General features: G+C 37.1%; 1 protein-coding gene across 2 annotated transcripts in view; it reads right to left on the bottom strand.

The window, feature by feature from the left end:
- Positions 1-25,852, bottom strand: part of UIMC1 (ubiquitin interaction motif containing 1) — a 133,261-nt gene that overhangs the window by 83,681 nt on the left and 23,728 nt on the right. The window contains exon 3 of one of the 2 annotated variants that reach the window (XM_045999404.1): positions 56-140. The exons of the other annotated variant lie outside the window; for it this stretch is intronic. Coding sequence (XP_045855360.1) covers positions 56-140 — 85 coding nt within the window. The remainder of the gene's footprint in view (positions 1-55; positions 141-25,852) is intronic. 2 annotated transcript variants of the gene reach the window in all.

The following is a 25,852-nucleotide window of genomic DNA, read 5'->3' as shown; positions in this document are numbered from 1 at the left end:
GTCAATTCTATGCTACACTTTTCAAAGCATTCTCAACACAAAAATAAAAACATACGTGCAATTTTCCTTTTAGCCAAACACTTTGTTCTATTCGACTGTTTTGTCTTCATTTTCTGCAATCCATTCTCCTCCTTTGGTTCCTGTTGCAAAACAAGAAATACCATCAGGGTGGCTACTATTAAAATTAGTACTCTTTCTGCCTCTTCTGTAAGAGATCACTGAGCCTCTTGCAGAATCAGTGGCTATTGTAAATGTTCACAGAAAACAGCTGAAAAAGATCCTTTATGGTACAATAAAAAATGTAGATCTGGAACAATTAAAAATCATAAAAATTAAAATGTATAATATATTGACATTATTATTTGTCACATGGACACTCATGTATAAATTGGCCATCTGCATAATGCCAGTAAGCATGGACTCAAGTTCAGAGAAAGCTTGATTCAGGACTTAAAAAATGAGTAACTATGGGGGTGCCTGGATGGCTCAGTCAGTTAAGCATCTGATTCTTGGTTTCAGCTCAGGTTGTGATCTCAGGGTGGTGAGATCAAGCCCCGTGTCAGGCTCTGCACTCAGCACAGAGTCTGCTTAAGATGGTCTCTCCCTCTCTCTCTTCCCCTGCCCCCCACCACTCTTTCTATCTCTCTCAAATAAATATTTTTTTTAAATGAGTAACTATGTTTAAAGTCAGTGTGTATTCATCTATTTTTAAATCAGTACTTAAAAAGCAACAGAACTAGGGAAAACTATGCAACATAATTATCAGAGAAAGGGCTAATTTTCTTTATCTATAAAGAGCTCTTACAAATCAGTAAAAAGACCAGTATTTAACCTCCTCCTATAAGCAAAGGCCATGATAAGATAACCCATAGGGAAAAGAATATACAAAGGGCTATTAAGTATATGTAAAGACGCCTGACATAAATCAAAACAGTTATATACTTTTTAAAATCTGTATTAATAGCAAAAATAAAATGTTTTATAAAACACTTTATGTGGGGAAACAAATATACCCTTATACCACTGACAGGATAAAATGGATCCAATATGTTTAGAGGGCAAATCAGCAATAACCTCTGCAATCATTAATGTACATAATCTTGCCCAGAATTACACTTCTAGGAGTTAAATCTAGGATACACTCACCAGCACAAAGATGTGTGCACAATAATGCTCAAAGTAGAATATTTTGTTGTTGTAAAACCTGAATCAATGCTACAGAAAACACAATCTATAGATGAGTGGAAATTAGCACACTGCCTGTTACTACTCTAACAAAATAAAGATAGAGGGGTACCTGGGTGGCTCAGTCAGTTAAGTGCCTTGGCACAGGTCATGATCCCAGAGTCCTGGGATCCAGCCCTGCATCAGGCTCCCTGCTCTATGGGGAGCCTGCTCCTTTTTCTCCCTCTGCCACTCCCCCTGCTTGTACCCTCTTTTTCTCTCTCATATAAATAAAATCTTTAAAAAAATAAAATAAAATAAACATAGAAACTGAGAATAAGCATTTAGAAACTTATACAGTGATTTGACATTGCCACAACATCCAAGCACATGATAAGTAGACTTCCATGATGAAAACTGCAGACTAGTCACTTGCAGAAGGACCAGCCATTACAAGTTGAAAATATTATAAACTGAAGATGTACTGAATACACCTAATGTACCAAACATCACAGTTTAGCCTAATCTACCTTAAACAAGCTCAGAACACTTACAATGGTCTGCAGTTGGGCAAAATCATCTAACACAAGCCCTTTTTTTATAAAAAAGTGTTGATTATCCCATATAATTTACTGAATACTGTACTGAAAGTGAAAAACAGAATGCGTTTATGGGTAAAGAATGGTTGTAAATGACCAGCTGTGACCTTCACGCTTGTGTGGCTGACTGAAAGCTGTGGCTCACCACCACTGCCCAGTATCACAAAAGAGTGTCATATCATGTACTGCTATCCCAGAAAAAGAGCAAAATTCAAAATTCGAAGTTCAGTTACTACTGAATGTGTTATCACTTCACACCATCATAAACTCAAAAAGTCAAAAACTCATAGTCAAGCTATCAAAACTCGGGGATTGTCTGTATATAAAACTATCAAGAAATTAGCAGAAGATTGCGAAGTTATCTGCTTGGAACTGCTGGGTGAATCTGAGGCAAAGAAGGTAGTTGTCAAGTACCATATTTCAATAACAACATAGCCTGACACATTCAGGAAACAGATCATGATATGGAAGAACAATTAGTAAAACAAAGCCAAACAACATTCTTTTCACTGTAGCTTCAAAAATGCATAGATATTGGCAACACAGCAATTATTTTAAGAAATGTGTGATTAACTGGATGATACAAAAATTTGCTTCACTGTCAACAACTGTTAACTAAACTTTTAACTGTACAAAAACATAAAGGACTAAACTTTTAACTATCACATAGCCAGAAGGAACTATGGGAAAAACATCCTAGATTTAAGAAGCTTGTGGCAGGGGCACCTGGGTGGCTCAATGGGTTAAAGCCTCTGCCTCCGGCTCAGGTCATGATCCCAGGGTCCTGGGATCGAGCCCCACATCGGGCTCTCTGTTCCGCAGGGAGCCTGCTTCCTCCTCTCTCTCTGCCTGCCTCTCTGCCTAGTTGTGATTTCTCTCTGTCAAATAAATAAAATATATAAAAAAAAAAAGAAGCTTGTGCCACAGTTGCTCAGTACACAGTTTCTATTACTGAAAAAAATGTCAGCCAAACTAAATACTGTGCATAGTAGAAATTGTAAGTTATATAAGGCTAAGGCAAATCCATTCAATTCAAGAATATTTTTTGATACATAATCACTTTATTATGTGATATGTAAATGTATCATAAATAACTGTTATTACTTGCCATAACAGGATTTATTAAAGGGGAAAGGTCTGTGGAGAATTCCAAATTATAAAATGAATGCTTAGTGTTTCTAGAACTTTTTAGGACAAGGTAATAAAGTAGAAAGCAAGATTTATTTTTCTGATATGTTCAGTATTTTCAGTGAACTTAATACTTCCATGCAAGGAAAGAATGTTTATGACAAGTAAGATCAAAGGACAGAAATGAAAATTAGATTATTAGAAGGACAGAGAGTCTATAGATCGTGATGTTCTATAATTTTACAATAAACATCAGTGAAATGGGTGGTAAACTTGGTATTTTACATCTGCAAAACATTATCATCCAAAACTTTATAAATTTAATAGAACTTTCCAAATTCTATATTACACCAAAAAATCAAATTCATGGATCCAAATTCCATTTCTTTCCTCAAAGGATAATTAAAACGTAATTATAGAAGCATCCCAAGTGGCCATTAATAGATGAATGGATAAAAAGATATGGTATGGGGCACCTGGGTGGCTCAGTCGTTAAGCACCTGCCTTCAGCTCAGGTCATGATCCCAGGGTTCTGGGATCAAGCCCCACATTGGACTCCCTGCTCGGCAGGAAGCCCGCTTCTCCCTGTCCCACTCTCCCTGCTTCTGTTTCCTCTTTTGCTGTGTCTCTTTCTGTCAAATACAAAAATAAAATAAAATAAAAATATATGGTATATATAAACAATGGAATATCACTCAGCCATAAAAAAAGAAGGGAATCTTGCCATTTGCAACAACACAGACAGATCTAGAAAGTAAAATGCTAAATGAAATAAGTCAGTTGGAAAAAGACAAATACCATTCAGTTTCACTCATACATGGAATTTAAGAAACAAAACAAAGAAAAAAGAGACAAATCAAAACAGACTCTAAACTCCAGAAAGCAAACTAATGGTTACCAGAGGGGTTGGATGAAGGGATGGGTGAAAGGTAAAGGAAATTAAAAGTACACGTATCATGATGAGCACTGAGTAACATTATCAAATTGCTGAATCACTGTATTGTATACCTGAAACTAATATAATACTATATGTTAACTATACTGAATTTTAAAATAATAATAATAAGGTAACAGAAATTTAACTAACTTTTCAGAAAAAAATTGCTGGAACAGAGGATCAAAGATGATTTTTGAAGTATAGCATTTTCAAGCTAGTTTTGAATAAAAATACTACAATCTTATTGAAACTGCTTTAAAATTCTTCTTCCGGGGCACCTGGGTGGCTCAGTGGGTTAAAGCCTCTGCCTTCAGCTCAGGTCATGATCCCAGGGTCCTGGGATCGAGCCCCGCATCGGGCTCTCTGCTCAGCAGGGAGCCTGCTTTCTCCTCTCTCTCTGCCTGCCTCTCTGCCTACTTGTGATCTCTCTGTCAAACAAATAAATAAAATCTTTAAATAAAAAATAAAATAAAATTCTTCCCATTCCTTAATGTAAAACTGATTTCTTCAAACTGAATTTTATCTTTTTAAAAATATAGGCTTTAGGTAAACAATATCCCCTGTGACACTGGCATCGTCATCAACCCAAACTAGAATAGCAAGTTGTTAAGCAAGAAGAAAGTTCATTTGTCAAAATAAGAACTTTAAATATTGATATACACAGTGTTCATTGAAAGGATATGATTGGATGCTTAATACACAGTTCACTATTTCACACATAACTTTGTTTAGTTATAATTATGGAAAGAAAAATTTATCAGTAAAATAGACATTCTCTATATCAAATTGCTCATAAACACAAATTCATGGAACATGTACCATTTTTTTCCTGTTTTCCTATGTTGTATTTGTTCTGATTATATTTATTGAAATGAAGCCTTATGTTTGCTGTCTATAACAATAAAAGATACAGGCCCATATTTTGTCTTTTTAAATTTCATTTTCTGGTAATTCTTTTTTACTGTATTTTAAAAGTCTGTGACAGACTCGATTTTTTTTTAAAGATTTTATTTATTTATTTGAGAGAGAATGAGTGAGAGAGAGTATGAGAGAGGAGAAGGTCAGAGGGAGAAGCAGACTCCCCAAGGAGCTGGAAGCCCGATGCGGAACTCGATCCTGAAAGTCCGGGATCATGACCTGAGCCAAAGGCAGTCGTTCAACCAACTGAGCCACCCAGGTGCCCCAGACTGGATATTTTTTTAAAGACTTTATTTATTTACTGAGAGAGAGAAAGAGAAAGCAAGCGAGTAGGAGAGGGAAAGGAAGAGAGAGAATCTCAAGCATATTCCCCACTGAGTGCAGAGTGCAGCACAGGGCTCAATCTCACCACTCTGAGATCATGACCTTAGCTGAAACCAAGAATTGGACACCCAACCAACTGAGCCACCCAGGAACCCCAAACAGACTGGAAATTTTAAGAAGCAGCTAGTATTACATCACAGATTGTGTTAAGTGCATGGACTTATGATCATGAATAACAACACAGTAAAATATATTACGGTCCATTCAGAATACCACGTTTTCATCTAGAAGAATGACTTTTGGGACACCTGGGTGGCCCAGTTAATTAAGCGGCTGACTCCTTTTTTTTTCCTTAAGATTTTATTTTATTTTATTTGAGAGACAGAGGATGAGCAAGACAGGAGAAGGAGAAGGAACAGCAGATGGAGAGGGAGAAGCAAAGGCTGACTCTTGACGTCAGCTCAGGTCACGATCTCAGGGTCATGAGATCAAGCCCAGCAAATGGTTCCTCGCTGATCATGGAGCCTGCTTAAGACTCTCTCTCTCTCCCCGTCTCCCTCTGTCCCGCCCCTCCCTCACATGCATTCTTGCTCTCAAAAAAAAAAGGGGAGGGGGTGCCTGGGTGGCTCAGTGGGTTAAAGCCTCTGCCTTTGGCTCAGGTCATGATCCCAGGTTCCTGGGATAGAGCCCTACATCACCTGCTTCCCTTCCTTCTCCCTGCCTGCCCCTCTGCTTACTTGTGATCTCTGTCTGTCAAATAAATAAATAATTTTTAAAAGACTTTTGTTTATAAATACTCATATGAAAATATTTCCAAGATAAGTGATTAAAATAAGTCAAGAGGCAAAATAGTAAGGCTAAGACATATCCGTATTTTCTATACAATCCCCCCCAAAAATCAGATAAATAACAAAATTGCATGTAACCTGCATTTTCTGCATAACTCCAAATTTCAAATTACTTGCAAGCAAGAAATAAACATCAATTTTGAATAGGCAAAATCACCCCAAGAAAGAGAATAAGGAATATCCTTATTCTCTTATATATCTTATATCATATCCCTAATATGAATAAGGAATATCCACTAAACTTATATCAATCCCAAGGAAACATCACTCATAGAGGAGAACAAAAGAAGTAGGCAAACAGATAAGAGACACCCTATGGCCACTGGGTGATAAAGGAAAAGAAAAACTGGGTAAATTAACAGTTCTATATAATAAAGAGAATAAAAAACACCAACCATACCTTGCCTCAAAATTCAATAAAGGTACTGTAGGAAAAAAAAAAATATTCAACAAAACAAAAAATGAAACACGGAAAGGAATAAAAATGATCTAAGAGAAAGTAGCTGTAACAGAATATAGGCAAAGATCATCTAATAAATGTATAACTGGGGGCGCCTGGGTGGCTCAGTGGTTTAAGCCTCTGCCTTCGGCTCAGGTCAGGATCTCAGGGTCATGGGATCGAGCCCCATATAGGGCTCTCTGCTCAGTGGGGAGCCTGTTTCTCCCTCTCTCTCTGCCTGCCTCTCTGCCTACTTGTGACTTCTCTCTGTCAAATAAATAAAATATTAAAAAAACAAAACAAAACAAAACAAATAAATGTATAACTGGGAGCTCTGATGAAAAAAACAGAACAATGACATAAACTAACATTAAAACTATAATCAAAGGGTCACCTAGGTGGCTCCGTCGGTTAAGCTTAAGCATCCAACTCTTGATTTTGGCTCAGGACATGATCTCAAGATCGTAATACAGAGCCCCGCTTTATATGGGGCTCTAGACTCAACATGTAGTATGCTTGTCCCACTCTCTCCCTTTCAGCCCCTCCCCTAGCTCAGGCTCACACTCCCACTCTCTCTCTAAAATAAATAAGTAAATAAAATCTTTAATTTAAAAAAAATTATAATCAAAGAAAAATTTACCCAAAACAACCCTGAATTCATATACTGAAAGCACCCACCATTTATCTGGGAAAATGGACCCTGAACAACTATTTTTCAGACCTATACTATTATACCTATTGCACCTTAAAGATAAAGAAATTCTTAAAGTGTTCATACTAACAAAAAGGCCTAATCACAGAAAAAGGAAAGTAAGTTGGACTTTTCAAATGCAACATACTAAAGCAAAAACAGAAACAAAAACCACAAAAGCAGCATTTTTAAAGAAACCTGAGTGGGGGAGAATTGTAAGCAAGAATTTTTGATCCCATAAGGAGTCTTTCAGGTATCAAAACAATAGAAATACAACAGAAGAACAGAACTCAGGAAATACTGCTTACAAGGTCTTCCTGATGATTCTAATGAATAATAAGCTAAAAAAATATTTTTAAGCTAAAAAAATTAGAGAAATTATTATAAGAGAAACTTTGGCAAAGAACTGAGAGTGAATATTTAGTATTTCTAATTTTAGACCTACGACTAAAACAAAAGTAGAGATGACAATATAACAAAAACGTAATTATGTATTTTAATAATGTAAAAATTATCCAACTAATAAATGAGAAGAGATAGAACTGGAAAGTAGAGTAAGTTCACTAAATACTGCATGGGCTATAAATGAAAGCCAAAGAACACCATTTACAAGTGGCAAAATAGATTACGAAATGCTATAAGAAAAAGAGGAAGAAATTATAAAAGGCACTAATATAAAGTCAATGTCTAGAACAACAACAAAAAAAATACTTTCTAAGTGCCAAAAGGTATGACAAAACAAAGAGCCAAAAAAGCGAAAAATATATAAATATACACTGAATATAAGATCTAATAAGGTTATTATATAAAAAACTCAACTATAATATAGTGATCCAGAATGGCTGAAAATGAAAGATCCAAAAGATAATGGTAATTTCTTAAATCTGAATCTCTCCACAAATCCTTCAGGAAAAACCACAAGACTAAAAGGTGAGAAAAAACTGCCATCTCTGACCAATGTCTTCAGCATGAGAAAAGGCAAACCATAAACTTCATATAAGCAGCAAGCAATAAATAACATATTCCAACAGAACTCCCACTGCTGCTGCAAGTCTTTGGGTACACAGAACAGAGGAAGGAGACACTTAAGAGCTTCCATGAAAAATAATGGAGACTCCATGAAAAACACATTAAAAAAGTTAAAGCACAGGCAAAATCATCCCAATGATTAGAAAGTCCAACACTAAGGCTAAACACTAAGCACAGGTCCAAGATGTGGTACTTCACATAATTAGCTACAATAAGGTACTTAAAAGTGAGAGCAGCCAAAAGTGACAACCACAGAGATGCAGTGTTATTAGAACAGACGGAGATAAACACAAGAAGTGGTGCCCTTCAGGTTCCAAGAAAGAAAGGAAGGAACAAAGAAACAAAAATGAAGGCTCCTACAGGAAAAAAACAAAACAAAACCCAGACCTGTCAATCTATCCTCCCCACCCTAACAGCCCACTAACATGAACAGTATCATCCATAAAAGAAATTATACTTCACTAAAGAGACAAAAGTAGAACTTTTAAACTAGGACATATACCCAGTAAATGATAGAAATAAAAAAAGAAATTCCAAACTAAGCAACTATAAACAAAAAGGCAAATAAAAACATTTCAGCTTATGAACACTATCCCACCCCCCAAAACCACCATAGAAAAGAAAATCAGTGTAACATTCCAATAGTTACAAAGACGCATCCAGAGATTAAGAAAAACTCCGAATCAGAAACTAAAAACTTAAGCCATAAACGGACAAAAAAAAAAAGAACAAGTGAAATCAAAGTTCATCAAACTTAAGAAAGAAACTGAAGACAGACAAAACCATCTCAAAAAAGAAAAATGAATTACTATGTCTCCAAAGGAAAACAGATTCAAGTAATAATTTAATGATGGTCATTGGAGAAATATAAGATAGTAAATGAAAGAATGAAAAAAATAATTTATAGGATATATTGTACAGAGAAAAGAACAAAATGCAAATAGGCATACTACATTTCACACACAAAGAAGCAGAATTGAGAAAACATGTGCTGGCTTAATTTTCCTTTAAAGCAACATCAACAAGAATAAACAATAAATAAAACTAATTACCAACAGGGATGAGGGGTGTGGAACAGGCAGTACAGGATAGAGATGCAATATAATTTAAGTATACCTTTCTCTACAGATTTGACTTTTTTGACTTTTTCAATAGATAAAACATTCTACATATGCAAAAATTAAATCATCAAGGATGGGGAGAAAACTAAAAACCAATGCAAAAAAAAATCTGAAAGACAATAAATTTTTTTGAAAGATAGTAAATATTAAAGTACTTCAATAACCATGTTAAATATTAATGGTTCTACCACCACACTGGTTTAAGGGAAAAAAAGATGCAAGCTTGTATAAAAATAGAAAGACCAAGTATGCTATACATGAAACCAAATCAAAATATAAAGACATATATTAAAACATGAACATATGGGGTGCCTGGGTGGCTCAGTGGGTTAAAGCCTCTGCCTTTGGCTCAGGTCATGATCCCAGTGTCCTGGAATCGAGTCCCGCATCGGGCTCTCTGCTCCGCAGGGAGCCTGCTTCCCTTCCTCTCTCTGCCTGCCTCTCTGCCTACTTGTGATCTCTATCAAATAAATTTTAAAAATAATAATAAAAAATAAAAATAAAACATCAACATATGATGCTAGGAAAACTGGATATCCACATGCAAATGAAGAAAGCTGGACCCATCTTACATGATATACAAAAGCTAACAAAAAGTGGATAGAAGACCAAAACATAAAGCTACAATTTTATTTTTATTTTTTTTTAAAGATTTTATTTATTCATTTGACAGACAGAGATCACAAGTAGGCAGAGAGGAAGGCAGAGAGAGAGGAGGAAGCAGGCTCCCTGCTAAGCAGAGAACCCGATGCGGGGCTCGATCCCAGAAACCTGGGATCATGACCTGAGCCGAAGGCAGGGGTTTTAACCCACTGAGCCACCCAGGTGCCCCAAAAGCTACAATTTTAAAACTCCCAGAAGAAAACACAGGGGGGAAAGCCTTATGACACTGGATTTGGAAATGATTTTTTGGATATAACACCAAAAGCACAAGCAACAAAAGAAAAAATGGATAAACTGGACAATTACAAAATTTAAAACTACTGCGCATCGAGGACACTATTAATAGTAAAAAAACAATCTGCAGAATGCGAGAAAGTATGTGCAAATCATCTAACTGATAAGGGGTTAATATCCACAATATATAAAAAAATCCTACAACTAGGAGCCTGGATGACTCAGTTGGTTAAGCATCTGCCTTTGGCTCAGGTCTTGGGATCAAGGCCAGTGTCAGTCTCCCTGCTCAGCAGAGTCTGCTTGTCCCTCTGCCTCTGCCCCCTCCTCCGCCCTCCCCCTACTCACGCTTATGTGTGTGTGCACTCTCTCTCAGATACATAAAATCTAAAAAATAAAAAAAAATGAAAGAAATCCTACAACTAACCAACAATGTGAATGTATCTAATGCCACTATGCACCTAGAAATGGTTAAAATGGTGAATTTTATGTTATGTATATAACACCATACAACATGCATGTACATATACACATATGACTACCTCCATACCACATATAAATATTAGCTCAAAATGGATCAAAGTCCTAATGTAAAGAGCAAAAATACAAAACACTTAAAGATCAATCATCATGATTTGCATTTGACAAGAGAGTCTTTGGTATAACATCAAGTACAAAAAAAAAGCAAAAGAAATAAACTGGACTTCATCAAACTTTAAAACTTTTGGGCATCAAAGACCATCAACAGAATGAAAAAGAAAACAAAGAATGGAAGAATATATTTGCAAATCATATATATGATAACGATATAATAAGCACAACAGAAAAAGAACACTTACCATCCAACAACAAAGAGACCTGCAATTAATAAATGGGCAAAGAACTTATGACACTTCTCCAAAGGTGATACATAAATGTCGAACACAAACATAAAAAGACGATTCAGATCATTGGACACTGGGAAAATGCAAATCAAAACCATAATGAAATACCACTATACACTCAACAGGGTGGCTATAAAAACTTTTTTTTTTTTAAAGATTTTAAGTAATCCCTGTACCCAACTTGGGGCTCAAACTCACAACCCCAAGATCTAGAGTTGCATGCTGCACCAAGTAAGACAGCCAGGCATCCCTACAACAACCTGGTGATGGGTATTAAGGAGGGCATGTTATAGGTAAATAATGGGTGTTATAGGTAAACAATGAACCTTGGAACATTACATCAAAAACTAATGACATACTGTATAGTGACATAATAAAAAGAGAAAAAGAAAGAGATGTTTAGAAGAAAAAAAAAAAAAAAAAAAACATGGGGCACCTGGGTGAGGCATCTGTCTTAAGCTCGGACATGACCCCAGGCTCCTGGGATCAAACCCCACTGAGCTCTGTGTTCAGTGGGAAGGCTAATTCTCCCTCCCCCCCTGCTTGTGTGTGTGCGCGCTCTCTCTCTGTCAAATAAATACATAAAATCTTTAAAAAAAAAAAAAAACCCACAGAAAATAACAACTGTTGCCAAGGATGTGGAGAAACTGGAATCCTAGTACATTGTGGTGGAAGTGTAAAATGGTATAGCAGCTGTTTTTGTTTTTTTTTTTTTAAAGGGAATGAATTAGGGGCGCCTGGGTGGCTCAGTGGGTTAAGCCGCTGCCTTCGGCTCAGGTCATGATCTCGGCGTCCTGGGATCAAGTCCCGCGTCAGACTCTCTGCTCAGCAGGGAGCCTGCTTCCCTCCCTCCCTCCCTCTCTCTCTCTGCCTGCCTCTCTATCTACTTGTGATCTCTCTTAATAAATAAATAAATAAATAAATAAATAAATAAATAAATAAAAAGGGAATGAATTACTGATACACACAGCAGCCTGGATGAACCCTGGAGACATATGTTAAGTGAAAAAATCAGTCACAAAAGACCAAACATAGGGGCGCCTGGGTGGCTCAGTGGATTCAGCCGCTGCCTTTGGCTCGGGTCATGATCTCAGGGTCCTGGAATCGAGCCCCGCATCGGGCTCTCTGCTCCGCGGGGAGCCTGCTTCCTCCTCTCTCTCTGCCTGCCTCTCTGCCTGCCTCTCTGCCTGCTTGAAATCTCTGTCTGTCAAATAAATAAATGAAATCTTTAAAAAAAAAACAAAAGACCAAACATAGTATGATTCCATTTATATGACATGCCCAGAATGGGCAAACCCATAGACAGAAGTAGATCAGTGGTTTGTCTAGGGCTGGAGGTTAGCAGGGAAATGGAGAGTGACCGCTAATGGGAACAGGTTTCTTCTTCAGTTACTGGAAAATACTATAAAATTGATAGTGGTGATAGTTGTACAACTATGAATATACTAAAAACCATTGAATATTACACTTTAAGTTAGTGAATTATGTAATATGTGAATCATATCTCATAAAGTTGTTGTATCAAAACAAAAAGAACAGTGACTCCAGACTCCAGAGTCAGGATGGATACTAAAGGTTTGAGGATAGCAGAGGAGAAATTAAATAGTCTCTGGGAGAGTAGAAGAATAAACTGACTATGGAAACATGATGATTGCTAAGCAGTACTGAGGGGCCACTTGAGGTGTGTGGTCTTAAATATACTGTGAGCCCATCAGCACTGTTGTGCTGCTTGTAAGGACACGTATTAAGTAGGTAGAAGGTTGGATTTAACCTAAATAGAGTTTTGCCAGGGAGTACAATAGAAATTAGAAATGAGTTGAGAGAATATTCAAGGGAATGGTTAATACGATAACCGTGAAATCTAAGTTAGGTAAACAGTGAGGCCATGACAGGTAATGGACAATGAAAAGGTGATAGTCTAGAACTGGAACATCCCAGTGGGGCTGAAAGATTATTGGAGTCAGGGTATTAGAGGGAGTGACTTGGAAGAGATAGCTGGTGGTGATCAGAGATCAGAGAACAGGACATCTGAAAATGAGATCTTGGAAGTGGCACAGTTATTATTGGCAGGCTCAACCAGAACCAGGGTTGAGGAATCAGGGCTCTTGAATTGGAACTGGAGAACACAGAAAATGAACTGGCTCTTTCTTACTTCTCCCAAGGATCGCACATAACTGGTACCATTCGAGATGCAAAGGACAGAGGCTAATTCATTACATACAATGGATGTCTTGGGCATTAGGCCTACTCTTCTCTCAGAACCCCACTTGAGAAAGGCTGAGATGGTATGATCCACGGGAGTTGATGGCCAAAAGGTCAAGGAACTGAGAGGCCAGCATATTCGACAGACCATACCCTAGGTTGAACCTATGAAAACTGCAACTTCATATGCTTCAGACTAATAAGTAGATATTAAAGTCACCAAGAATGACGGCAGGAGTGGTGAAGAGATAAGATAGTAAGTGCTATGTTAAAGTTTTCAATGAGTGGCCAGGAAGTGGTGTGGCTGGTAAGGGGCAGGTGACCAGGAGGATAGTAGGTGACTTCAGCGGGCGGGTAGCAGTGGTTTGTGTTTCAAACTAGGTTTTTCTAGTAGTCTGGAAACAAATGGGAGGCTGTTTATCCCACTTCCAGGTCAGTAGTACTTATAAAGAAGAAGAAATAGCCAGTACTTGAGAAGTGCAAAGAGAAACAGTATCTTCGGAGGACAGCCGTCTTTCAGTGAGACCAAGAGGATGAAGGAAACTTTCACACAAGCAGCTGAAAACATCGGGGGTTTTATTGATCATTGACACGGGTTCCAAGGGAGAAAGTCATTTTGAGAATAGGAAGATCAAGTTAGCTTACAAAAGTCCCTCCAGATGACAGTCAGGTGGGGCTGAGAATCTAGGTGATGAGAGCTGCCATGGGACGCTTGGATTTGCTGTGGTGTCCAAAGTAAACACTTAAGGTGGGATAGGATTAGTCATGGTTCTTTCTTAAAGGAGCAGTGCTAGGGGTGCCTGGGTGGCTCAGTGGGTTAAGCCTTTGCCTTCGGCTCAGGTCATGATCTCAGGGTCCTGGGATCGAGCCCCGCATCAGGCTCTCTGCTCAGGAGGGAGCCTGCTTCCTCCTCTCTCTCTCTCTCTGCCTGCCTCTCTGCCTAGTTGTGATTTCTCTCTGTCAAATAAATAAAATATTAAAAAAAAAAAAAAAAGAAACAGCATCATAGGGGCACCTGGGTGGCTCAGTGGGTTAAGCTTCTGCCTTCGGCTCAGGTCATGATCTCAGGGTCCTGGGATCGAGCCCCATATCGGGCTCTCTGCTCGGTGGAGAGCGGCCTCTCCCCGCTTGCTCTCTGCCTGCCTCTCTGCCTACTTGTGCTCTCTCTGTCAAATAAATAAAATCTTAAAAAAAAAAAAAAAAGAAACAGCATCATAAATTTTAAAAGCACATCATAATCAAGTTGTTTCAAACCAGAGATGGGGGAAAAAATCCTGAATATCATCCAGAGAAAAAAGACATGTTACGTGCAGGTGGGAAAAATAAGAATTAATCAGATTTCTTGTTAGGAACAACACACTGCAACTCCATATGGTTCCGTCTAATAAGCAGATATTAAAGTCACCAAGAATGACGGCAGGAGTGATAAAGAGATAAGATTGTAAGTGATATGTGAAAGGAAGTGGGGTAGCTGGTGGCTCAGTCAGTTGGGCATCTGTCTTCAGCTCTGGTCATAATCCCAGGGCCCTGGGATCAAGCCCCATGTCAGGCTCTCTGCTCAGCGGGGAGCCTGCTTCTCCCCCTCTCTCTCTGCCTGCCACTCTGCCGACTTGTGCTCTCTCTGTCAAATAAATCAATAAAATCTAAAAAAAAAAAAAGGTCAGGTACCGATGATAATGTTTCAATTCCAACAAATGTATTGTGGTTACATGAGATGTTAACATTAGGAGAAAGTGAGTGAATGTTATAAAGAAACCTCTATACTATCTTTCCAATACTTTTACAAATCTAAACTATTCCAAACTAAAAGTGTTATTAAAAAGTTAAAAGATGAGATAGACTTTTCAGGTATACTAATTCTGAAAGAATTCATCACAAGACACCTAGTCACAAAAAGGTTAAAAGTCCTTGAGGCAACAGGAACACTCCAATGGCTGGATTGTTTCATCACACCTCATGGGACTGAGGAACTAAATTTTAAATTTAATTCTAATTACGATTTAAATTTAAACAGCCACATGTCTTCCCCAACCCCATTAAAATTCATACACTGAAGTCTTAATCCCCAATGTACTGGTATTTACAGTTGCCTCCTTTGGGAGGTAATTATGGTTATGTGAAGTTAAGAGGATTAGTGCCCTTATAAGAGACACCAAAAAACTTACTCTCTTTCAACCAGTGTATGCAGGGACGACAAGCCATACAAGTAAGCAGTGAGAAAGTAGCCATCTAAAACCCAAGGAGAGGGTCCTGACTAGACAGTGACCCTGCTAGCACCTTGATCTTGGACTTCCAATCTCCCAAACTATAAGGAAATAAATTTATGTTGTTTAAACTACTTAGTTTATCACATTTTGCTATGACAGCCCATTCACACTGAGAAACACAATACCAGGATACCAAATATAAAGTTACACAAAAGATTGAAGAACTTCAAAAATGGAAAATACACTAATAAACATATGACTGTTTCTCTTAATCTTCAAAAACTGATTGTTTAAACAAAATAATAACAATGTATTGTGGAGTTTACAATACATGTACAAGTAAAACACATGACAACGGTAACATAAAATTCAGGGATGAGTAATGTATGTAAACTACATAAGATGCTTACATTATTAACATCATGAGATTAGACTATGATAGAAAAATATGCATTCTAAAATCTCTAAAGAAACCATTAAATAACAAAGAATTGTAACTGGTAAGTCAAAAAGGGAGATAAAATGATTAATCCCGAAGTCTCAAGAAGAGTCAAAAAAGGACACAAAGAACAAATGGAACAAACTGAATACAAACAGCGAGATGACAGACTCAAATCTAACCATATCAATAATCCTTAAAATGTGAATGTTCTATATGACAAAATTAAAGGCAGTGATGGTCAGACTGGATAATAAAGCAAGGTTCCACCACATATGCTAACTATAAGAAATTCACTTTAAATGTAAAGAATCAAATAAATTTAAAATAAGAGGATGGGAGGAAAAAACAGCATGAAAGACAAATCAAAAGTAAGCTTAATGGTCACAACATAATGAATATAACAACAAAGAAAGCAAATACAAGCATGAGGCCAGCACTAACAAAAAGCCATCCAGGGGCACCTGAGTGGTTCAGTGGGTTAAGCCTCTGCCTTCAGTTCAGGTCATGACCTCAGGGTCCTGGGATCGAGCCCCACATTGGGCTCTCTGCTCAGCAGGGAGTCTGCTTCCTCCTCTCTCTCTCTGCCTGCCTCTCTGCCTACTTGTGATCTCTTATCAAATAAATAAATAAAATCTTCTTTAAAAAAAAAAAAAGCCATCCAGCAAAGAGACAAAAAAATCTCGGAAGAATTCTATACTAAGTAACTAGACTGGCACACCTATAGCAGAACGATCACTTGAGAAGTTTGTAATGGTTTCCATTTGAAATACTGAGACTACTGAAAAGCTTTAAAATTTTATAGGTCTAGGTTTTGATGTTTAAAACTCATTCTGAGGGGCGCCTGGGTGGCTCAGTAGGTTAAGCCTCTGCCTTCGGCTCAGGTCATGATCTCAGAGTCCTGGGATCAAGCCCCACATCCGGCTCTCTGCTCAGCGGTAGCCTGCTTCCCCCTCTCCCTCTCTGCCTACTTGTGATCTCTCTCTCTCTCTCTGTCAAATAAATAAAATCTTCTAAAAATACTTTTAAAAACATAAAAATAAAAATAATAAAACTCATTCTGAAGGACACAAGGGTGGTGCAGTAGGTTAAGCATTGAACCCTTGGTTTCAGCTCAGGTTGTATCTCCGGCCCCCAGACAGGTTCCCTGCTTAAGAGAGGCGTCTCCTTGAGATTATTTCTATCCCTCTCCCTTTGTCCTTCCCCACTGTGCTCTCTCAAATAAATAAATCTTTAAAGAAAAAACTCATTTTGAGGAAGAAAACTGCTTTACTTGCTTTAAAGTAATTAAACATTATTGTTAATTGTACTCATGTAATAGTAAAAGGTATATCATATAGTGAATATGGGGAAATTCCATCTAGAAAAGATAAAATGTTTTTCCAGAATTATAGTTGTGATATATTTTCAATGAGTTTACATATGCTAATGTGTAACTGACAGAAAAAAAAACTGTCATTTTAAAAACTATCTGCATAAACCTTTTCCCCAAATATTGTGGGTTCTGTGTAGTTTTTTAAATCTTGGATTTACAAACTATCCTTTCACTCATTATGAAATTTTGTAGAAGGTAAAGAATTTTACGGAGGGGCCTGGATGGCTCAGTAGGTTAAGCAACCGACTCTTGGATCCAGCTCCAGTCATCATCTCAGGATCATCAGCCCCATGTCGAGCTCCACGTTCAGCACACAGTCTGTCTGTCCCTCTCCCTCTGCTCTTCCTGTGCTCTCTCTCTAAAATAAAATCTTCTTAAAAAAAAAAAAGGATTTTATTATAAAATGTTACACTTACATAAGTACTGATAAACTCCTTTTATCAAAAGTTCATTTTAGGGCGCCTGGATGGCTCAGTGTGTTAAGCTGCTGCCTTAGGCTCAGGTCATGATCTCAGGGTCCTGGGATCGAGTCCCGCGTCGGGCTCTCTGCTCAGCACGGAGTCTGCTTCCCTCTCTCTCTCTCTCTCTGCCTGCCTCTCTATCTACTTGTGATCTCTCTCTGTCAAATAAATGAATAAAATCTTTAAAAAAAAAAAAAGTTCATTTTACTCTCCCACTCTACAATGTGTTACATTATCTTGCTTCTCTGTAACAATGTAGAGTTTTTATGCCTTTCTGTAACACAACCAGATACTCAACTAAAGTTGAAGTAACAACTGTACAGAGTACAAAGCCTGAAGATAATTTAGTTTTGTAATTAGAAGTTCAGTAAAATCACATGACTTTCCTTTCTACAGAGAGCAGAATGGCTATACATAGGAATTAGTCTGGTTTAGGGTTATAAACCCTCTTGAAATGAATCATCTAAGATCCCTGTAAGTATAGTAGATAAAATTTAAAATAAAACCAAAAGTTTGTTTTTGAGAAATGTCTCAACTTTTTAAAGATTTATTTATTCGAGAGAGAGGGAGAGCACACAAGTGAGAGTGCAGTAGAGAGAGGCAGAGAGGCAGAGGGAACCTTAAGCCAACTCCGCACTGAGCACAGAGCCCAATACATGCTCCATCTCACAACCTTGAGATCATGACCTGAGTCCAAACCAAGAGTTGTACACAAAACCAACTGCACCACCTAGGCACCCTGAGAAATGTTTCAACTTTCTAAATTTTCTTTTTCTTAAGTCAAATTCATTAAGAAAGTCATGGAAGTAGTATTTTCTTAATTGGGGGAAAAAATCAATCTGGGTTGCTTACATAGTAAATCTAAGTAAATACAACCTTAAAAAAGTAACCTATTTGTAAACATGGCTATATTAAAAGGAAATTTTATTTTCATATCTAGTTCACATATGTAACAGGACTTCAAAGAATGTACACATTTGTATAAGACTGATGGTTCACAGAACTGTACCCCTGAAAAAAATACATTATACATTAATTTAAAAAATGATAATAAAAATAGTCAAATGACTGGCAAAAGAGAATAAGAATGTACACATTCATTTCTTCAAGGCAGCAGAAAAAGTAAATGCTAGCACTTTGATGGTATGTATATTAACAAACATGAACTAAATCAGGATGAACCAATGTTAACAACATTTATGGGAATACAGGACAGCATTTTAAAAATATTATTTCAAATATCATTTCATTTGGTAATTTTTTTCTGAGCTTTTTTATTTTTAATTTTAGTTAATAAACAGTGCAATATTGGTTTCAAGAGTAGAATTCAGTGATTTCACTTAGCAATTTTCTTTTCTTTTAAGACTTTATTTATCGGAGAGAATGAGAGAGAGAGGAGTGGGCAAGCACACAAGCAGGGGAAACAGCCAGCAGAGGGAGAAACAGGCTCCCTGCTGAGCAAGGAGCCCGCTGTGTAACTGGATCCAAGGACCCTGGGATGAGGACCTGAGCCAAAGGCAGATGTGTAAACAACTGAGCCATCCAGGCATCCCTCATTTGGTAATTTTCACTAGCTAAAAGATACTTCTACTGATCTTGTTTTGTTTTATTTTAAATACTTTTTTTTTTTAAGGATTTTTATTTATTTATGTGACAGAGAGAGAGAGATCACAAGTAGGCAGAGAAAGGCAAGCAGAGAGAGAGGGAGAAGCAGGCTCCCTGCTGAGCAGAGAGCCTGATGCGGGGCTTAATCCAAGGACCCTGGGACCATGACCTGAGCCAAAGGCAGAGGCTTAACCCACTGAGCCACCCAGGTGCCCCTACTTCTCATGTTTTGAAACTAAATAAGTTGGGGCATGAGGGCAGGATGGCTTAATACAAGATAGTTAAAATTTTAGGCCTGTGATTTTTAAGTTCCATAAAAAAGTATTTGCATGTGACATGTGTTATGTTTTAACCCCTTGGTTAACCATCTTCATCCACAGATTAAAATCTGAATTATCTTAATATTTAGACGTTTTGCTTTTCATAGGTCTTAAAATGGAACTAGAACCCATTATTTTGAAATAATTCTATTTCATTATACAAACCAGTCATTCTATATTTGGTCCTTAATACAATTTTAATCTGGACAGACTTATTCTAGTCAAGCCATAAGTATTAATATATAAGCTTGTTTTGATTAAAGAATTTTCATATGAGTAAAGGAATACCTATATAAATGTACTCATAAGTGCATGTCAGAGCAAAGATTATTATAGTGATTTAAAAAAATTTCATAATGATAAAGGGGTCAATTATCAAGAAAAGATTAAATTCTTAAATGTGCACCCACCTAATTAAAAAAAAACTCAAAAAAACATGAAAAACTGACAATACTGAGAAAGACAAATCTACAATTATAGGCAAAGCCTTTATTTAGTATCTCTGTCAAAATAGTTGTAATATTTGCAGAAAATCAATAAGGATTTAGTAGATTTGACAACACTATCAACCAACTTGATTAGACTGACATTTATAGAAAGAAACCACCCAAAATACACATTCTTCTCAAGTTCACATGGAATATTTTACCAAGATAAATGATATTCTGGGACACAAAACAAATTTCAATCAATTTTTTAAAAGAATCAAATCATACAAAGTATACATCCCCAAATGATTAAGTTAGAAATCAATAACAAAAAATCTCTAGAAAGAGTACCAAGTATCTGGGAACTAAATAACACACTTTTAAATAACCCATGGATTTTTAAAAAAGGGAAATCAGAAATTAGAATGAAAATGAAAACACAGCATGTTAAGAATTTGTAGTATGCTTCAGTTTTTAATGGGAAATTATAGCATTAAACACCTATATTAAAAAAGAATAATGCCTCGGGGCGCCTGGGTGGCTCAGTGGGTCAAAGCCTCTGCTTTCAGCTCAGGTCATGATCCCAGGGTCCTGGGATCCAGTCCTGTATCCGGCTCTCTGCTCAGCGGGAAGCCTGCTTCCTCCTCTCTCTCTGCCTATCTGCTTACTTGTGATCCCTGTCTGTCAAATAAATAAATAAAATCTTAAAAAAAAAAAAAAGAAGAAGAAGAGGAAGGTACTGCATCTATACATTAAAAAAAAAAAAGAAGAAGAATGTCTCCAATCAATGATCTCAGTTAGCTTCCACATTAAAAAAATAAAATCAGGGGGCACCTAGATGGCCCAGTAAGTTAAGCATCTGCCTTCAACTCAAGTCATGATCCCAAGATCCTGGGACTGAGTCCTGCATTGGGTCCCTGCTCAGTGGGGAGCCTGCTTCTCTCCCTCTCCTGCCCACTTGTGTTTTTTTGTTGCTATCTCTGTCTCCCTCCCTCCCTCTCTCTCTCAAATTAATAAAAATCTTTAAAAAAAAGGAAAAGAAAATCAGAAGAAATTAAAATAAGCAGAAGAAAGGAAATAATAAAGACCAAAGTAGAAATCAATGAAAGAAAACAGAAAAACAACACAGAAAATCAAAGTGACGGGAAAAGCAATAAAAACAGACTCATGAGGATGAAATAAAAAAAAAAAAGAATTACATCAGAAATGAGAGAGGTATTATCACTACACATTCTACAGATTTTTAAAATGATAACACGGGTTGCCTGGGTGGCTCAGTGGGTTAAAGCCTCTGCCTTCAGCTCAGGTCATGATCCCAGGGTCCTGGGATCAAGCCCCACATCGGGCTCTCTGCTTATCGGGGAGCCTGCTTCTTCCTCCCTCTCTCTCTCTCTCTCTCTGCCTGCCTTTCTGCCTACTTGTGATCTCTGTCTGTCATATAAATAAATAAAATCTTTTTAAAAAAATAAATAAATAAAAATTTAAAAAATATAAATAAAATGGTAATACTAATATAAGAAACAACTTAATTAAAAAAAAAAAAAAAAAAACAGGGCGCCTGGGTGGCTCAGTGGTTTAAGCCGCTGCCTTCGGCTCAGGTCATGATCTCAGGGTCCTGGGATCGAGTCCCACATCGGGCTCTCTGCTCGGCAGGGAGCCTGCTTCCCTCTCACTCTCTCTGCCTGCCTCTCTGCCTACTTGTGATCTCTCTCTGTCAAATAAATAAATAAAAAAAAATCTTTACAAAAAAAAATAAAATAAAATAAAAAATAAAAAAAAAAACTTAATATTAGCAACGTAGTTGAAATGGACAAATTCCCTGAAAGACACAATCAAAGCTCACTCAAGAAAGAGTTAACTCAAATAGCCTTGTATGCAATAATGAAATTGAAATTGTAGTTAAAATCCTTTCCACAAACAAAACTTCAAGCCCAGAGGTCTCTACTGGTAAATTCTATCGAACATTTAAGTTAGAAATAATACTAATTCTACTGAAACTCTCCCAAAAAACTGAAGATGATCTATATCTCAACCCATTCTGTAAAGCCAAAGTCACCCTCATATCAAAACCAAAATATTATGAGAAAACTACACACCATTAACTCTCATAAACTAGGTGTAGATATCCAAAGTAAAATTTTACCAAATCAAATACAATAACATTATGAAAGGATAATATATCTTGAGCAAGTGGAGTCTGTCCCAAGAATGCTTAACTACTTTAACATTCAACAATCAATGTAATTGACAATATTAAGAATGGAAAAAGGAAAATTATAAGTTCAACTCAACACAAAAATGCATTTGACAAAATTCAATATTCATTCCTGATCAAAACTCTCAGAAAGAGGAATCTTTTTATGCTGTTGGTGGGAATGCAAACTGGTACAGCCACTCTGGAAAACAGTTCCTCAAAATGTTAAAAACAGGGGAGCCTGGGTGGCTCAGTGGGTTAAAGCCTCTGCCTTCAGCTCAGGTCGTGATCCCAGGGTCCTGGGATCGAGCCCCACATCGGGCTCTCTGCTCCACAGGCAGCCTGCTTCTTCCTCTCTCTCTGCCTCTCTGCCTACTTGTAATCTCTGTCTGTCAAATAAATAAATAAAATCTTTAAAAAAAAAAATGTTAAAAACAGAACTACCCCACAACCCAGCAATTGCACTACTAGGCATTTACTCAAAAGAAACAAAGACAAAGATTCAAAGGGGTCCATGCACCCCAACTTTCATAGCAGCATTACCAACAATAGCCAAATTATGGAAGCCACCCAAGTGTACATTAACTAATAAATAGATAAAGAAGATGTGGTATGTGTATATATATAATGGAATATTACTGCCATCAGAAAGAATAAAATCTTGCCATTTGCAATGGTGTGGATGATGGAACTAGGGTGTATTATGCTAAGCAAAATAAGCAGTCACACAAAGATAAATACCATACGATTTCACTCATATGTGGAATTAAGAAAACAAAACAAATAAACATATGGAAAGAGCTAAAAAAAAAAAAGAGGGGGGGAAGCAAACCATAAGAGACTTAACGATAAAGAACAAATCAAGGGTTGACTGAGGGAGGTGTATAAGGGATGGGATAACAGGTGATTGGTATTAAGGAAAGTACTTGTTAAAATGAGCACCCGGGTGTTATATGTAAGTGATGAATCACTAAATTCTACTCTTAAAAACAGTATTACACTATATGTTAAGTAACTAGAATTTAAATAAAAATTTGGGGAGAAAAAATCTCTCAACAAACTAGAAACAAAAAACTTCTTTAGGGCACCTGGCTGCCTCAGTTGAAAGAGCATGTGACTCTTGATCTCAGGGTTGTGAGTCTGAGCCCCACACTGGGTGGTGTAGAGAGTACTAAAATAAAATAAAATAATAAATAAATTCTAAAAAAAAAAAAGAGAGAACTTCTTCAACCTGGTAAAAGGCATCTATGGAAAAATTACAATTAACATCATAATAAAGAAAGACTACATGCTTTCCTCCTAAGATCAAGAACAAGACAGAAATGTCTACTCTTGCCATTTCTATTCAACTTTATACTGGAGGTTCCAGTCAGGGAAATTCAACAAGAAAAAGAAATATAAGGAACCCAGATTGTAAAGGAAAAAGCAAAACAGTTTCTATAAATAAACAACATGACCATCTGTGTACAAAACTTGAGGGAATCTACAAAAAAAAAAAAAAAAATAGCAGAGTAAGTTTATCAAGGTTGCAGAATACAAAAAAAACAAAAACAAAAACAAAAACAAAAACACCACCAAAAATCAATTCTATGCAGGGACAACCTGGGTGACTCAGTCAGTTAAGCATCTGTCTTCAGCTCAGGTCATGATATCAGAGTCCTGCAATCAAGCCCCACATCAGGCTCCTTGCTCAGTGGGGAGTCTGTTTCTCCATTTCCCTCTGCCCATCCCTGCCCTAGCCCCTACTTGTGCTCATGCTCTCTCTCAAATGAATAAAAAAAAAAGTTAAAAAAAAAAAAATCAATTCTATGCATATATTCTGGCACAAAAAAACCTAAAATTTTGAAAGAATTCTATATACAAAACATCAAAAACCATCAAATATGTGGGATCAAATCTGACAGAAGATGTGAAAGATCTGTACACTGAGAACTACAAAATATTACTAAGAGAAATTAGAGAGAACCCTAAAGACATGGAAACATATACCTTATTCACTGGCCAGAAGTCTCCATATTAAGATAACAATGCTCCCTCAAACTGATCTATAAATTCAACACCACTCCAATCAAATTCCTAAGAAAATTTTGGTAGAACTGCCAAACTGATTTCAAAATTCATACAGAAACGCAAAGGAACTAGGGCGCCTGGGTGGCTCAACTGGTTAAGCATCCACCTTCAGCTCAGGTCATGATCCAGGGGTCCTGGGATTGAGCCCTGTGTTGGGCTCCCTCCCTCTCCTTGTTTGTGCTTTCTCTTTCAAAATAATTTGGCATTTATTTATGTCAAATAAATAAATAAATAAATAATCTTTAAAAACAGAGAAGAAATGCAAAGTAACGGGACGCCTGGGTGGCTCAGGGGGTTAAGCCACTGCCTTCAGCTCAGGTCATGATCCTAGGGTCCTGGGATCAAGTCCCACATTGGGCTCCTTGCTCAGCCGGGAGCCTGCTTCTCTCTCTCTGCCTCTGCCTGCCACTCTGCCTGCTTGTATGCGCTCCCTCTCTCTGACAAGTAAAATCTTTAAAAAAAAAAAAAAAAAAAAGAAAGAAATGCAAAGTAACTAGAATAGCCAAAAGACTCTAACAAAGATCAAAGAGGACTGACACTACTTGGTTTCAAAAAGTTAAAGTAATCAAAGCAGCATGACAGACTGACTTAAAAGATTAGTGGAATAAAGTCTAGAAGTAAATTCACATATAAAAACATGACTGATTTTTAACACAGGTATGATGGTAAAGTGAAGAAAGCGCTAAAAAAATTGAAAATGATGTGGAAAAAAATGAACACGGAGTTATACTACATCATATATAAAAATTTACTCAAAAATAGATCATAGATCGAAATGTAACACCTAACATGATAAAATTTCTAAAACAAATCATAAGAGACAATCTTTGTGAACTTGAGTTAAGCAGTTCCTAACATACACCATCAAAAACATAATCCTACAAGAACAAATTGAGACATCATTTTAATTAATAACATCTGTATTCAAAATATTGAGAATGAGAAGACAAGCCATGAACTTGGAGAAAATATTTGAAAAGCATATATCTAACTTGCAGCTAGGGGGCGCCTGGGTGGCTCAGTGGTTTAAGCCGCTGCCTTCGGCTCAGGTCATGATCTCAGGGTCCTGGGATAGAGTCCTGCATCGGGCTCTCTGCTCGGCAGGGAGCCTGCTTCCCTCTCACTCTCTCTGCCTGCCTCTCTGCCTACTTGTGATCTCTCTCTGTCAAATAAATAAATAAAATCTTTAAAAAAAAAAAAAAAAAGACTTGCAGCTAGAATATATAAAGAAGTCTCAAAATTCAACAATAAGAAAACCAACCCCATTCAAAAACATAAAAGATCTGAATACTTCACAAAAATTCATGGCAAATAAGCACATGAAAAGATGTGCAAACAAAAATGTTTGCCTGTGTTACGGCAAACACTCTTGAAACAAATGGAAAGACTACAAGTCTCAACTGATAAAAAGAAGCTATAAAAAAGAAAGCTATAAATGGAAATGTTATAATACAATAAGCAAAATAAAACATTCATTGAATGGGCTTAAGAGCTGAAAGGAGGGGTGCCTGGCTAGCTCAGTCAAAGGAGCATGCAACTCCTGACCTCAAGGTCATTGAGTTCAAGCCCCATGTT

This window comes from Meles meles, chromosome 3 (genome assembly GCF_922984935.1).
Source record: "Meles meles chromosome 3, mMelMel3.1 paternal haplotype, whole genome shotgun sequence".
Taxonomy (NCBI): domain Eukaryota; kingdom Metazoa; phylum Chordata; class Mammalia; order Carnivora; family Mustelidae; genus Meles; species Meles meles.
This window is presented reverse-complemented; position numbering and strand designations above follow the sequence as displayed.